Consider the following 16,383-nt stretch of genomic DNA (forward strand, 5'->3'; position numbering starts at 1 on the left):
ACGGAAGTGGTAAATAAGTCTTATGCGACAATCCATAAATAGAATGTTTCCGTGTTGGGGCAGGGCAATTATCACAAAATGTTTGTCACAAACAAGACATTGCTGGCAACATGTTGCAGTCCCTGGCGAATAGTTACAGAGATGAAACTTAAAAAGTAATTTCCGAAGCTCAATATTTTTAATGTCTGTGAAATATTTCTCTAAACTAAATTTATTTTTACCTTTGCCTTTTCTCCTATTGTCATCGTGTATTTCATACTGAAAATACATTTATTCTTTCATTAATATTTTTGGACCATCAGATCAATCGTTAAAATAGATTTCATTTTCTTGTACCATTTGCTTATGTGGCTGTTCATATATTTAAGTAATTACTTTTTATTGAATCACTGAATTGAATATTTACCCAATTCACTGTGAATGGCTATTTCAGAAGAAAGCAGAATTCGAATCACACCATGCGGTTGAGGGAGTTTGTTTGAGCAGTATGAAGAGGCAACGTATTAATGGACGTATTAATAGTTTATGACAGTCTACGACAATTTTTGAAGGTTGTTAGTTCAGTTTGTAAATATAATAAATAATAAGTCTCTCGAGATGGGACTGCGGCTTGCATGGTCTGTTGAGTTGCGGCTGCAGTTTGCTGGGTATTTTGGGCTGGGTTGTGGCTTGCGGCTTCAAGGGGATGTCAGTTAGGGCTGTGTCTTGCAGGGTTTGTCTGGTTTTGAAGTTGCTGGCAGGGTATAATAAGTCAGGATGTGGCTTGCAGATTTTCCGATTAGATATTTCTAAAATTGCTTCTATATGCCCTTGCCTTACTTTGCGGTTATCCCCCTCGACAATAGTGTGACGTCGCAAGTGTCGTTAAAGTGTTTTGACTTTACTGTGACCAATAAGTCGGTGTTTGCTAAGAGCAAGTTACCCTTTGCTCCCTCACTGCCCTTGTTCAAATATTGCAAATTTCAACTGGCACCACATTGGATCAATCTTGATAATTGTCAAAACAGTCACACAATGGCGCAGAGTGTTTGGGGTACATGCTCTCTGTTTTTCTTAATACAATCTGTGTTAGGGACATCATTGTACTTAGCGAAGCGCGATGAAATCCTGACACAGGAAGCTTCTCACTACTCTGGAATTGACGTGCCATTGAAGGGAAAAGAGTGGGCTGTCAACGATGTAATCATGACCTTAAAAAATTCTGAGATATCAGAAGGACGTCGGACCAGTGACTTCCCTCCCGCTGTGCACTTCTTTCACGCATTGCCTTATATAGATAAAAGTAAAGTATTTGAAATTATAAAGTTGATGCCCAAAGGTACGTCATATCACTTGCCTTGGCTGAGTTGTGTAGTATAATATAAAAAATTCCATGCGATCATACAATACTTATATCATACTTGTACATATCTGTACCGACAATCTCTATTGACAGGTAACCTGGTTATATCTCGAATTGATTTGTTCTAATGAATACATGTATATGTGTAAAAAGGAGTTGTCCGTGAAAGGTCTGCACCTATGCTGTAAATTTGAAAGGCAGTTATATGTTTTGTTTTTTTAATAAAACAAACTTTATGAACACATATGTTCTATTTAAAACTAGTAGCTTTGCGATAAGTGGCTTTCGTGGTAGGTGGATTTCGTAGCAGATAGCTTTTGCGGGCAGTAGGGTTTTGTCTCAGTGATTCGTCCTTTCATCGTTGTGAAGAATTAAAGTTTCATGTGTCTTAAACAACTGGTGCTATTCTGGGAATAGGAGCTGTTAATTTGCCCTTATGATTTGTGCAGTTGCTCTGGCAGTAGTTACTCAATTAAACTCATGCTCTGATAATCCCCTTAGATTTTTAGACCAAGAAACATTTGACCATTTATAGAATGGGCTTTGCAGCATGCATTTTTTTATAATGCTCAGTGATATAGTGTAAGTAATGTTCTTATTGATGTTGCAGAATGATATATTGTTTATTGAAATCAATAATCCCCAGAACAATTTAGATAAGAAAATATAGCGTGAAATAAATGTATAACTCAGTCTCAACAATGAAATAAAGACATGTACATATATTTCAATTATTACTAATGTATTGTAATATAACTAATTAAAATTGAGGGCGTATTTTGCAGTCAGTGTTATTTACAAAAATATTTGTTCACAATTTTATAAACTGGCTCGGCAATTCCCACCTCCAATTAAATAAAATGTGTACATATTTTAATACATCAGGTACAAAAACAATATTGTATTCACTGACATTTATTTCGCAGTTTGACTACATTGTGTGCTTGACAGTTGCCAGCACTGTATTCTCCAGCATAAATATTGAATTATTTGTAAAGCATAAGATTGTAATGTGCATTTCGTTCTTTAATGTGAGACTGTATGGGGACGCTATCATCAAGGCCTACCTGTCAGTGTCTGACTGGTATATACAAAATGCGACCAAGAACATGTCAGAATAGTAACAAAAAAAAGCTAAAAGTCAGTTGCCTGTGCCAAGAGAGCCACAGAATCAGAACAATCTGTCAGCCGTCGCCGTCACACTTTCGATAAGAGTTTACATTGCATAGAAATGAACACTAAATACAGCTATCCTGGCCAGCAATCGAATCACCAATCTTCATGAGTGATGTAACTGCTATTTCCATCTATTTGCTCAGTGGTCTGAAAGTGAATGTTGTCAAGTTCGAGAGTGTGTTTTTACGTACAGTCACATGAACATTATTGCTGCTATGAGGGGAAATTCTTCTCCTCTGGGGATCTCCAACACATGTCAGGGGGAAATCTCATCTGGTCTCTATATCTCGTCTGCTCGAGGTACCGGAACGGGAAAGTCACTTAAGCCTTACAGTCAAATAGACGCACGCACACAGCAAAATACGTTTTTCAACTCTCGTCTTTAGTCGGTCAGTCAAGTACCCTATAAGACACAGCACCTTGGGGAAAAGTCCCCAAGACTATCGCAAGGCTGACCCAAGACTTGTGGTGTTCTCGCCAAGACAAACTAAAACTCCAGTATTCACTTTCAAAACCTTAACCAATTACAAAGAAGTTAAAAGACTCTAAGGCGTGGCCTTCACACATTCAAATTGCACATAGCCAATCAAACTAAGTACTGGACACGTCCTATCTTTTTATTAATCGTTCACTATATTACTAACTGTGAATACCCAACTTTCAGAAACGGTTATATCGTAATTAGTTCCAAATCACTGAGTCAAGTTCCGTCCAGGACCTAACACAGCCATTCACTCGCAACCAGCTAACCAAGTCTGTCAACAGATACACGAAAAGTAATTCATGACACTACAATCAAAAATGCGTTGAACAGGTTCACTTTGGACTAATGCCATTATCAAATTTTAGAGGCACCCGGGTAACCAAAATTTGGGACATGAATCACTCCGGCGATGAAAAAAATCAGTGATAATAACCAAGAGGAGCAAGACTATTTACCTCGATGATGGTTATATTAATTTGACCTTATCGATATTGGCAAGACTCCGGGAAACTGTGGTGACCAGTGAGGACTAAAAAACGACACAAACGTTGTAAATTGTTAAGTCAAGGATAATAAAAAATGGTGACAAAGGTCAAAAACATTGCTATGCTAATTACTTTTGTTGATATAAACAACGACGACATTTTTTGAATTTCCTCTGCATAGCTGCATAAATTGGAACCACAATGTTATCGGTAAGATTCCAGGAACAGCAGTGACAACCACCAAAACGTAATTAAAGGAAAATAAATACGTAAAGCATAAACAACTGTCTCAAATCGTAGCATAAAGTACAGGACTGACTCATTGTTCATCTCTGAGGAGAATGGGAATTACTCGCTTTTGAGTGTGTCATAATAAACGAGGGTGAAAACCGTGTTTATGCTATGAACAAGTGAAGACCTTGAACGTACATTATGTACTTTAGTAAAAAAAGTCATTTTTTATTTGATTGCACATATAGTCCAGTCAATTTATGGTTTGACCCATCACAAATTGCAACAGAAATAATTTCTTCACAATACATTGTGAAAAGGAAAATTTAGGCTTCCGAAATATACCTAATTTGCATATATTCAAAATGGCAGTTTGGTGCATTTGTACAACATGGAAAATATAATTATTAGGACATATCTTTAATTCTAGATGACATTTTTTAGATATTCAAGTTGCTGCAATATGGTTTGGTGTGTGTGAATGTATGTGATTGTGAAACATTTGATTGAATAACAATCCGTTTGCATAAATCCAATATGGCCGTCAAAATAGTATCATTTAAATGTGCAACCTCGGGCGACCCACCTCGAAGTATGTTCTTCATAATGACTCCATGAGCCGATGTTCAACCCTCACCCACCCGGAGTCTGGAGTCAAATATCACGCCCCGATCGAATCCTTTGGTTCCCCCTGACCCCGGTACCACAATTTTTAGTCCCCGCTCGGACGCAGTCCGAAAACGGAGACTTATGTTTTGACCTCTGTGTGTCCGTGTGTGCGTGCGTGTGTCTGTGCGTGCGTCCGGACCTGTATCTTCGTAATGCCTGGACCAATCACAATCAAACTTCACACTTACATCATACATGATATTATACATATGCACGTCAATTTGTTTCACGATCTGATTCAAGATGGCAGAATGGCGGCCATTTTGTATTAATGAATATGGTTCTTGTGCCATATCTCTGACTTGCTTTCACTGATTATGTTCAAACTTTAAATATTCATTATACATCATGTCATTGATAGACAGATATACTGGTTTGACGATCCTATTCAAAATTGCCAAATGGTGGCCTTTTTTGTGCTAAACAATCATCAAATATCAAGCATTTCTGGCATTTATGGATGGATTTCGTTCAAACTTGGTACATATATTAGACATTACAGGTTCCTGATGCACATCATTTATTTTTCAGATCGGATTCAAAATGGCTGTCTGGCGGCCATTTTGTTTTAATGAATGGGCTTCTAGACCCATATATCCAACTTGTTTTGACTGATAATATTTTCAAATTTTAAATATTCATTATACATCATGTCATAGATAAACAGATATATTGGTTTGACTATCCTATTCAATGGCCGAATGGTGGTCATTTTTGTGTTAAAAAATCATCAAATATCAAGCATTTATGGGTGGATGTCGTTCAAACTTGTTACATACATTAGACATTACGGGTTCCTGATGCTCGTCATTTTATTTTTCAGATTGGATTCAAAATGGCTGACTGGCGGCCATTTTGTTTTAATGATTGGGCTTCTAGAGCCATATCTCTTAAATGCTCTGACTTATTATATTTAAATTTTATATATTCGCTATACATCATGTTATATATATACATGTATTCAAAATGGCTGATTTTGAATGCTGTTCCAGAGCAATATCTCTCAATATGGACATGTACTTGTTTGACGATCAGATACAACTGTCAATCATTTTAATGTTAAAAAAATCATATTCCTGTCATGGTTATATTCCCCAGCTATATTACTATAAACAAAACTATATATCTTAAATGTGATAACTAACGGGGACTGTGCCATGCATGGCTTGGTTTTTTTGGTTTGGTGGGAAGGGGACGTGTTCATGGAATATTTTGACTGGTTATTCGGAAACAATCCACGCACTGAGAGCAGAGTGGCGACCCTTAACCTTTGAGTTGTGGCCAGCCCACTGGAACGAATTGTTTTGCGTTTCCAGCACTCAGCCATTGGTGGGACACCACACGGCTAAGCGGGATATCTTGCAGTGTCATCTGGCTCTCGTGGCAGGGGCTGCCGCTGTACAGCGGAATGCAGTTTTCACTGGGCGCACCATCGCCTCAGTTACGCAGGCTGGACCTCCCCCACCCTCTTCATTTTTGAGGATGGAAGGAGCAGTCTCGGTGCTTTGGGATTCGACTGACCAGTTGGTACAGGTGAGACCTGCGAGCCAGTTTGGCTTCTGCCAAAGGCAAGCGGTAAGGACACCAAGCTGAGAAAACGTAACGACCAAAGTCGGCATCTACTGGCCAGAAGTAGCAGAAAGGCAAGCATCCTGCCTCTTCCGGGGGAGGGAAGAGTGGCGACACGCCCCCCAGGAAGAAGGGGGATGGGCATATGTTCGGCGGGAGGTATCAAACCTATCGACTTCTACAGGCCACGCGGGGCCTCCCCTCGATGGAGGAGAGATCACCTCGATGTGGAACTGCCAAACCCACACATCACTGATTGTGCCGGTATATTCCAGTTCAGAGGCAGCACGTAACAGATCCTTGTTCGAGGCACTGCCAAGGGACCCCCGCAAAGCGGGAGCAATCCAATAGGATGTGGATAGTTTGCCTTTAAAGGGTGCTATACACAGTATAGGGGACCCGGCGTTAAGTCCGGGCTTCTACTCGAAAGTATTGGTGGTTCCAAAGACTACAACTGTGACTACAGGTGGCTGTGCCCGTTCTGGACTTAAGCAGACTAAATCAGTATGAGCTTTCTGGAAACGCCAAGCACCATATTATTCTCCGTGCTCTGTTTCTACTGGTTAGCCTCATACAGATACACCCAGTGAGTCAGCGACTCCCTCGATTCGCCCAGTTGGACCAAGTAGTCGAGTGCATGGTGCTCCCCTTCAGGTTTTGCATGACTCCATACGTATTCACCAGAGTGTGGAAACAGGTGGTGCTACTGCTGCGCCGGTACACATTACATCGGTACACATCAACATGTACCTGGCTGGTAGATTGTAGATGACTAGCTGCTACACAACCCAACAAGGGATGGTTAGTCAAACAGTAAGGCTAATTTCTCTAGACCAGTTGTGCTTCCTTGTAAATCGAGCAAGTCCCACCCTCAGCCAACACAACAGTTGGTGTTCCTGGCCAGGGAGTTTGACATGGAGGTGGGCTTGGTATGGTCGCCAAAGGCCCGCTGCCTAAACGATCTAGCCAAATGCCTATTCAGCATTTTCTCTGTGTCCCTCCAAGAACTAATGCGGATCATCAGAATGTTAGCGGGTAGTTCCCCCATGCCACGTTACGCAGCTGCCAGTTACAGCGCACTTTTGTTGCAACACCGGGCTCTCTTACGGGAACTACAGAGGTGAGTAACACTCTTGGACCAAGTGCTGGTGGTCGGCAATTGCCAACAGGCAGGGGCTTCTTTTGGACCCACTTGCCACAGTTATTACTCTGGAAACGGATGCCTCCCTCACATGTTGGGGAGTGCACCTATTGGACGAACAAGCCCAATGGCAAATATGGCCCCTGTGAGATTCACGACTGCCATATCAACTGGCTCGAACTGAAAGAAGTGCACTTAGCACTACTTCACTTTCTACCCATAGCTGCTTCGCATGGACAACATAACGGTGGTCTCCTATAGCTACAAGGAGGGGGGACAAGATCCCCCATCATTGTCAGTCGTAGCAGAGCAAATTCTCCTTTGGTACCTGTAATACAATGTGAAGCTAGCCGCACACAACCTTCCAGGAGAAAGAACCATATTGTGGTGGCGCCGTCTCCAGAATGCGGAGTGGTGGATACCCCAATGGGTAACCTCCAGACTGTTTTGGCGGTGGGACGGTCCAAGGTTAGACCTATTCACCACACCCCAAAACGCCAAGTGGGCCAAGCAAGGTCTGGTTTCCACTACTGTTGGGAATGTTAGTCGAAACACCAGGGGTACTTTCAGATCTGCTGTCTCAACCGGACGACGCACTGCCTTTGAGGCCAATGGTGTACCACTTACACGCATCAAGGCTCTCAGTTGACTCACTCAGTGGGCTGCTAACGCCCAGGGCGAACATGGATCCCACCAACACAGCCTACGCCTCGAAATTACGTGCGTACACTGATTGGTGAAGTGGAAGGGAGATCCATGTCATCCTTTGTTGGCCAGACAACTGACTTTTTGTCCATTGTCCTTTCAGCGATTGTTGGCTATAGGTCAGCCTTATAACCCATCATTGGCATGGGATTCTCTGGAGACGAGACTAGCCGGTTGTCCTATTATTAGGAGACAACCGATCGTAATTCCTGTAATGACTGACAAGAAGGCAGCACCAGAATTTCTCTTGAGGATACTGAGATGCAACTGCTCCACAGACTGTTGCAGTCAGATGTACCTGCAGAAAGCACAACCTTGAATGTTCTGCAGTTTGTGGTCAATGTTGAGGATCTGGATGCACAAATGTAGTTCAGATATCTGATGAAGATAGTGCTTCGTCAAGTGCTAGAAACTTAGGTGTCTTGTTTGATTCGCAGCTATCTATGGAAACACACATTTCTACTATTTGTAGATCTGGATATTCCCATCTAAGAAATATTAATCGTATTCGTAAATCATTATCCCAATCTGATACTGAAAAGTTGGTACATGCTTTCATATCTTCTCGCTTAGACAGCTGTAATTCATTATTGTCTGGTCTCCCTGTAACTAAGATAAAACCTCTTATTCGTGTACAAAATGCAGCAGCCCGCCTTGTCACTCGTGCTCGAAAATATGACCACATTACAGACATTTTTATTAAACTTCATTGGTTACCAGTTGTACAAAGAATCAATTTCAAATTACTTTTACTAGTGTATAAATCTTTGTATGGTTTTGCCCCAAATTATCTATGTGAATTAATCGAATTTTATGTACCGAGTCGTAGTTTAAGATCTGAATCGAAGTTTCTTATTAAAACTCGTCAGATGTGTAGTAAAAAGTCCAAGGTGTTATACAAAGACCGTGCTTTTGAAAATTTAGGTCCTAAACTTTTTAATGAATTACCTCTGTCTGTTCGTTCTAGTCCTTCAGTAGACATTTTTAAATCCAGATTGAAAACGCACTTATTTAAATGTGCTTTTAATATTTGACTGATTGTTTATTGTATCAGCACCTTTGATCTTCATATGTTGGAATTGTTGCGCTTAATTAAATAGAGTTATTATTATTATTATTATGACGATTAGCAATTACATCAATCAAACAATAAACTTTTGGACAGAAATATAACTATATAATACAGTTTGTTAAATAAAAACTATAGTTTATAGAGTTGAAAATTTACGTTTAAATGGTCTATTATGTATATAGTAAAGCAGATTTGTAAATCCAACCAAGGTGTTTCATTTTTAGATATGACGGCCATGTTGGATGTATGCAGATGAAGCATCCGTCTACCCAGGAAACCATTTATTTACATCTTTTTTGTACTGCACGATTCTGTTTAAAATTGTATTCTACATCTTAAACTTATTACTTACGTCACATAGAAGAGAAGCCGGAAGAGAAGTTAATTAAATAATTATATTATCACGGCCATATTGGATTTATGCAAATTCTCATCTACCCAACCAACACATTTGGCACTCTTGTACCTTCTCCGACTCAAAACAGTACCATGGCATCATGAATTTCCATAATACCTCATCTAAATTAAAGATATGTCCAAATAGTTTTTGTAAAAATGTGCAAAACGGCCATTTTGAATATATGCAAATTAGGTATATTTCGGAAGCCTAGATTTCCCTAGACTTTTAGTATGACAATCTAGATACCTTTCCGAAAAGCACTGAAAAGAAATTATTTCTGTTGAAATTTGTGACGGGTTGGCCCCCTTTTTTTGCTAGAATGACTGGATTAATAGTTAGAAGTTAGAATGCACATACCTAAGCGGCAATCCTTCAACAATTGATTTAACTCAGGCATTTTCTGTGTCAAAACCATGAAACTATCCTTTTCTACGCAATCTGGGAAGTCAGAATTACTAAACGAAATACAAGATGACGAGGCTGAAATATAAAAGAACCAACACACCCAAATATATCTCAAAAGTAAATATTTCAGGTATATTTTCAGTCCAAGCGGACCTGAAGTAAGAATTGGTTACTACTTCAAATATCCCAACATATTTTAGTATGAGTAAACAAGTATTTTAGGGAGAATTTTCACTAACAATTGTACTGGGATATAAATACTTCATTCGAGTGTTTATGGCTGGGATATTTATGGATTTATGCTACCAGCAGATTTAACACATCGAGTAAATCAAACTCAGTTTGTATTATCCTTTGAAACAGTTTTTTGTAAATTGAAAAAGGACTGAAAATGTGTCTATTGTTCTTGAGACATTTGTGGTGAATCTGTTTGTGGTGAATCTGCGCTTTATGTGTTGACATGAAAACTAGTGTACTCATTAACACGTCTACCAACCAAACCCAGCTGTTTACTCATTGTTAGGGAAGTCGTGGTATACATATAAATGGTTACGTCCAGCGAAACCCGCTCGCATAATTTAACATATACGAGGTGTTTTTTTTTATTAACAGGAGCTGCACTTCACATTCACGATAATGCCATAACCGATATCAATTGGCTGATAAAGAACGCCACCTACCGGCCTCACTGTTACGTCTGTTTTACTCATGCCCGTGGTAATATTTTATTTCATTACTATGACAACCAGCCAACTGATAATAATACGTGTGAGTGGAAGCTTGTGGAAACTGAGCGAGCTAATTCTGGCGATGCCGAAGCCTATGATCAAATGTAGGTATACTTATACATATTACACAAATAATGTTTGGAGCAGGAATTTATAGATATTAGGTCTACTTTATCATGTTATCATTTTGCAGTTTAATTCGGATAAAAAATGTTTAATCCATGGCAAAAAATAAATCAAAAAATGTATGTATTCGAGACAGTACGTTAGAGGATCACGTAGTTTGGTAATAGTAGAGTCTGTATTCGACTCAGTACATTAGTAAATCACGAAGTATGGTAATAGTAGAGTGTGTATTCGACACAGTGCGTTAGAAGATTACGTAGTTTGTTAGTAGTATAGTGTGTATTCGACTCAGTACATTAGAAAATCACGAAGTATGGTAATAGTAGAGTGTGTATTCGACACAGTGCGTTAGAAAATCACGTAGTATGGTAATAGTAGAGTGTGTATTCGACTCAGTACATTATAAAATCACGAAGTATGGTAATAGTAGAGTGTGTATTCAACACAGTGCGTTAGAAGATCACGTAGTTTGATAGTAGTATAGTGTGTATTCGACTCAGTACATTATAAAATCACGAAGTATGGTAATAGTAGAGTGTGTATTCAACACAGTGCGTTACAAAATCACGCAGTTAGGTAGTAGTATAGTGTGTATTCGACTCAGTACATTAGAAAATCACGAAGTATGGTAATAGTAGAGAGTGTATTCGACTCAGTGCGTTAGAAAATCACGTAGTATGGCAATAGTAGAGTGTGTATTCGACTCGGTACATCAGACAATCACGAAGTATGGTAATAGTAGAGTGTGTATTCAACACAGTGCGTTAGAATATCACGTAGTTAGGTAGTAGTATAGTGTGTATTCGACTCAGTACATTAGAAAATCACGAAGTATGGTAATAGTAGAGTGTGTATTCAACACAGTGCGTTAGAAGATCACGTAGTTTGGTAGTAGTATAGTGTGTATTTGTCACACGCAACGTAATATTACCGTAATTGGTATAGTACAGGTGTGATGGTTCAAATACCAAAATGGCAACAGTAACAGAAAGACTTCCCTGGTGGCGATGATAACATACGAACACGGAGCCAAAAGATGAGGTTTCAACTGGTACTGGTACTGGTATTATTATACTCTGCAAACATCAAGTACAATAACGCGGTTAAACTCCACTACTCCAATAACTAGATACTTAAACTCCAATACAATTCAACGAGATCTCCGATCTGATCTCAGTGCTGAACAACTCCCCTATATATACCCCCCCACTGTCTATAAATAGACCATTACATCAGCATACATAATGAGTCTGGAACTTACTACAAATTTCTAGAATGTTCCATTACCTTCTATTGCCTCCTACAGTGTTATATTACCTATTCAACCAGTTTCCAAAAGAAATCTAGAATATTCCACCCAGACACAGTACGGTTCTAGAACATTCTCAGTGACACGGAAGTGGTAAATAAGTCGTATGCGACAGTATTCGACTCAGTACATTAGAAAATCACGAAGTATGGTAATAGTAGAGTGTGTATTCGACTCAGTGCGTTAGAAAATCACGTAGAATGGAAACAGTAGAGTGTGTATTCGAGACAGTGCGTTAGAAAATCACGTAGAATGGTAATAGTACAGTGTATATTGGACACAGTGCGTTAGAAAATCACGTAGTTTGATAGTAGTATAGTGTGTATTCGACTCAGTACATTATAAAATCACGAAGTATGGTAATAGTAGAGTGTGAATTCGACTCAGTGCGTTAGAAAATCATGTAGAATGGTAAGAGTGTGTATTCGACTCAGTACATTAGAAAATCACGAAGTATGGTAATAGTAGAGTGTGTATTCGACTCAGTGCGTTAGAAAATCACGTAGAATGGTAAGAGTGTGTATTCGACTCAGTACATTGGAAAATCACGAAGTATGGTAATAGTAGAGTGTGTATTCGACTCAGTGCGTTAGAACATCACGTAGTTTGGTAGTAGTATAGTGTGTATTTGACTCAGTGCGTTAGAAAATCACGAAGTATGGTAATAGTATAGTGTGTATTCGACTCAGTACATTAGAAAATCACGAAGTATGGTAATAGTAGAGAGTGTATTCGACTCAGTGCATTAGAAAATCACGTAGTATGGCAATAGTAGAGTGTGTATTCGACTCAGTACATTATAAAATCACGAAGTATGGTAATAGTAGAGTGTGTATTCAACACAGTGCGTTAGAAGATCACGTAGTTAGGTAGTAGTATAGTGTGTATTCGACTCAGTACATTATAAAATCACGAAGTATGGTAATAGTAGAGTGTGTATTCAACACAGTGCGTTAGAAAATCACGTAGTTTGGTAGTAGTATAGTGTGTATTCGACTCAGTACATTATAAAATCACGAAGTATGGTAATAGTAGAGTGTGTATTCAACACAGTGCGTTAGAAGATCACGTAGTTTGGTAGTAGTATAGTGTGTATTTGTCACACGCAACGTAATATTACCGTAATTGGTATAGTACAGGTGTGATGGTTCAAATACCAAAATGGCAACAGTAACAGAAAGACTTCCCTGGTGGCGATGATAACATACGAACACGGAGCCAAAAGATGAGGTTTCAACTGGTACTGGTACTGGTATTATTATACTCTGCAAACATCAAGTACAATAACGCGGTTAAACTCCACTACTCCAATAACTAGATACTTAAACTCCAATACAATTCAACGAGATCTCCGATCTGATCTCAGTGCTGAACAACTCCCCTATATATACCCCCCCCCCACTGTCTATAAATAGACCATTACATCAGCATACATAATGAGTCTGGAACTTACTACAAATTTCTAGAATGTTCCATTACCTTCTATTGCCTCCTACAGTGTTATATTACCTATTCAACCAGTTTCCAAAAAAAATCTAGAATATTCCACCCAGACACAGTACGGTTCTAGAACATTCTCAGTGACACGGAAGTGGTAAATAAGTCGTATGCGACAGTATTCGACTCAGTACATTAGAAAATCACGAAGTATGGTAATAGTAGAGTGTGTATTCGACTCAGTGCGTTAGAAAATCACGTAGAATGGAAACAGTAGAGTGTGTATTCGAGACAGTACGTTAGAAGATCACGTAGTTTGGTAGTAGTATAGTGTGTATTCGACACAGTGCGTTAGAAAATCACGTAGAATGGTAATAGTACAGTGTATATTGGACAGATTGCGTTAGAAAATCACGTAGTTTGATAGTAGTATAGTGTGTATTCGACTCAGTACATTATAAAATCACGAAGTATAGTAATAGTAGAGTGTGAATTCGACTCAGTGCGTTAGAAAATCATGTAGAATGGTAAGAGTGTGTATTCGACTCAGTACATTAGAAAATCACGAAGTATGGTAATAGTAGAGTGTGTATTCGACTCAGTGCGTTAGAAAATCACGTAGTATGGTAAGAGTGTGTATTTGACTCAGCGCGTTAGAAAATCACGTAGTATGGTAATAGTACAGTGTATATTGGACACAGTGCGTTAGAAAATCACGTAGTTTGATAGTAGTATAGTGTGTATTCGACTCAGTACATTATAAAATCACGAAGTATGGTAATAGTAGAGTGTGTATTCAACACAGTGCGTTAGAAGATCACGTAGTTTGGTAGTAGTATAGTGTGTATTCGATTCAGTACATCAGAAAATCACGAAGTATGGTAATAGTAGAGTGTGTATTCAACACAGTGAGTTAGAAGATCACGTAGTTAGGTAGTAGTATAGTGTGTATTCGACTCAGTACATTAGAAAATCACTAAGTATGGTAATAGTAGAGAGTGTATTCGACTCAGTGCGTTAGAAAATCACGTAGTATGGCAATAGTAGAGTGTGTATTCGACTCAGTACATCAGACAATCACGAAGTATGGTAATAGTAGAGTGTGTATTCAACACAGTGCGTTAGAATATCACGTAGTTAGGTAGTAGTATAGTGTGTATTCGACTCAGTACATTAGAAAATCACGAAGTATGGTAATAGTAGAGTGTGTATTCAACACAGTGCGTTAGAAGATCACGTAGTTTGGTAGTAGTATAGTGTGTATTTGTCACACGCAACGTAATATTACCGTAATTGGTATAGTACAGGTGTGATGGTTCAAATACCAAAATAGCAACAGTAACAGAAAGACTTCCCTGACGGCGATGATAACATACGAACACGGAGCCAAAAGATGAGGTTTCAACTGGTACTGGTATTATTATACTCTGCAAACATCAAGTACAATAACGCGGTTAAACTCCACTACTCCAATAACTAGATACTTAAACTCCAATACAATTCAACGAGATCTCCGATCTGATCTCAGTGCTGAACAACTCCCCTATATATACCCCCCCCCCACTGTCTATAAATAGACCATTACATCAGCATACATAATGAGTCTGGAACTTTCTACAAATTTCTAGAATGTTCCATTACCTTCTATTGCCTCCTACAGTGTTATATTACCTATTCAACCAGTTTCCAAAAAAAATCTAGAATATTCCACCCAGACACAGTACGGTTCTAGAACATTCTCAGTGACACGGAAGTGGTAAATAAGTCGTATGCGACAGTATTCGACTCAGTACATTAGAAAATCACGAAGTATGGTAATAGTAGAGTGTTTATTCGACTCAGTGCGTAAGAAAATCACGAACTATGGTAATAGTAGATTGTGAATTCGACTCAGTGCGTTAGAAAATCACGAACTATGGTAATAGTTGAGTGTGTATTGGACTCAGTACATAAGAAAATCACGAAGTATGGTAATAGTAGAGTGTGAATTCGACTCAGTGCGTTAGAAAATCACGTAGAATGGTAAGAGTGTGTATTCGACCATGGAGCTAAAAAAAGAAGGAGATCGAACTGCCTTTGAAGCTATTGTTTAAATGACCGTTGCCGCTGTTTACTCAGCAAACACGGCGTTCCGATAATTTTAAGCCAATAAACAACCATGAATATTTAATGAGGGGCGTTCGGGTTCCATTCGGACAGTTTCGGCAATTTCCGAGCATGCAACAAATAAACACAATTTCAAAATGGCGGCGATGTCAACACGTTATACCGAGTGCGGCGAATAGGAAACCCCGGGGATGTTAGCACTCGACATAAACAAACACGATGGCGAATTCGTGTACAAATACATCGAAGTAAAAAGAGAATTGCAGACTTGGCCATATAATAGTAATCGTGTAACCTACCTAGAAATGATGTACAGCAGAAATCCTTTCGTTTGAACTGTTTTTTACCGACCGGAGTTAAGATTATCACGAGAAATTACAGATTGACAAGAGCTCAAGTTTAACGTGTTGCTCAGCTGAGTGCAGCAATAACTATGAGGACCCACGGGAGACATAAACAGGAAACGAACCAACAAGCGGAAATGGAAAGTGTGACGCTGCGTTTGGCCACTCGAAGTAACAAGTCATCTACACATTGTCAACAAGTATGCGAAATCTACTCTCTTTTTATCCAAGAATTATTTTCCGGGACCTAATATCACGCTAGAAAATCGATTTTTTTCGAACGATGTTTTCGCAGTAAGAAAATAACGAAAATTATTGTAACTGACGCATTAATCGTGCGATTTCCATGATTCGAACGTCACCATCCAACATGGTTGCTGAAAAACTTAAAATTGGAAATCGCGCATGTTTGGTGAACTTCGGCACCAACTGCGCAGCTCTCAAAGTTCAGGTCACTGATGCGAGGAGGACGCTCATTAATTATTCATTGTTTAACGCCGGCCGCGATCACGGAGATGAAAGGCAAACGCGAACAATAAACTAATCAGCTTAAAACAAAGGACTCAAGTAGGATTACAATCTGTTCGATCTCCTTCTTTTTTTAGCTCCATGATTCGACTCAGTACATTAGAAAATCACGAAGTATGGTAATAG

The 16,383-nt window shown here is 39.1% G+C and overlaps 1 protein-coding gene across 1 annotated transcript in view; it reads left to right on the top strand.

The window, feature by feature from the left end:
- The first annotated feature begins 1,014 nt into the window (after positions 1-1,014).
- LOC100370825 (adenosine deaminase 2-like) overlaps positions 1,015-16,383 on the top strand; it is a 145,943-nt gene continuing 130,574 nt past the window's right edge. The window contains exons 1-2 of the mRNA XM_002739003.3: positions 1,015-1,318; positions 10,292-10,511. Coding sequence (XP_002739049.2) covers positions 1,015-1,318; positions 10,292-10,511 — 524 coding nt within the window. The remainder of the gene's footprint in view (positions 1,319-10,291; positions 10,512-16,383) is intronic.

The sequence above is a fragment of the Saccoglossus kowalevskii genome, chromosome 4 (assembly GCF_978046115.1).
Source record: "Saccoglossus kowalevskii chromosome 4, keSacKowa6.1, whole genome shotgun sequence".
In the NCBI taxonomy this organism is placed as follows: domain Eukaryota; kingdom Metazoa; phylum Hemichordata; class Enteropneusta; family Harrimaniidae; genus Saccoglossus; species Saccoglossus kowalevskii.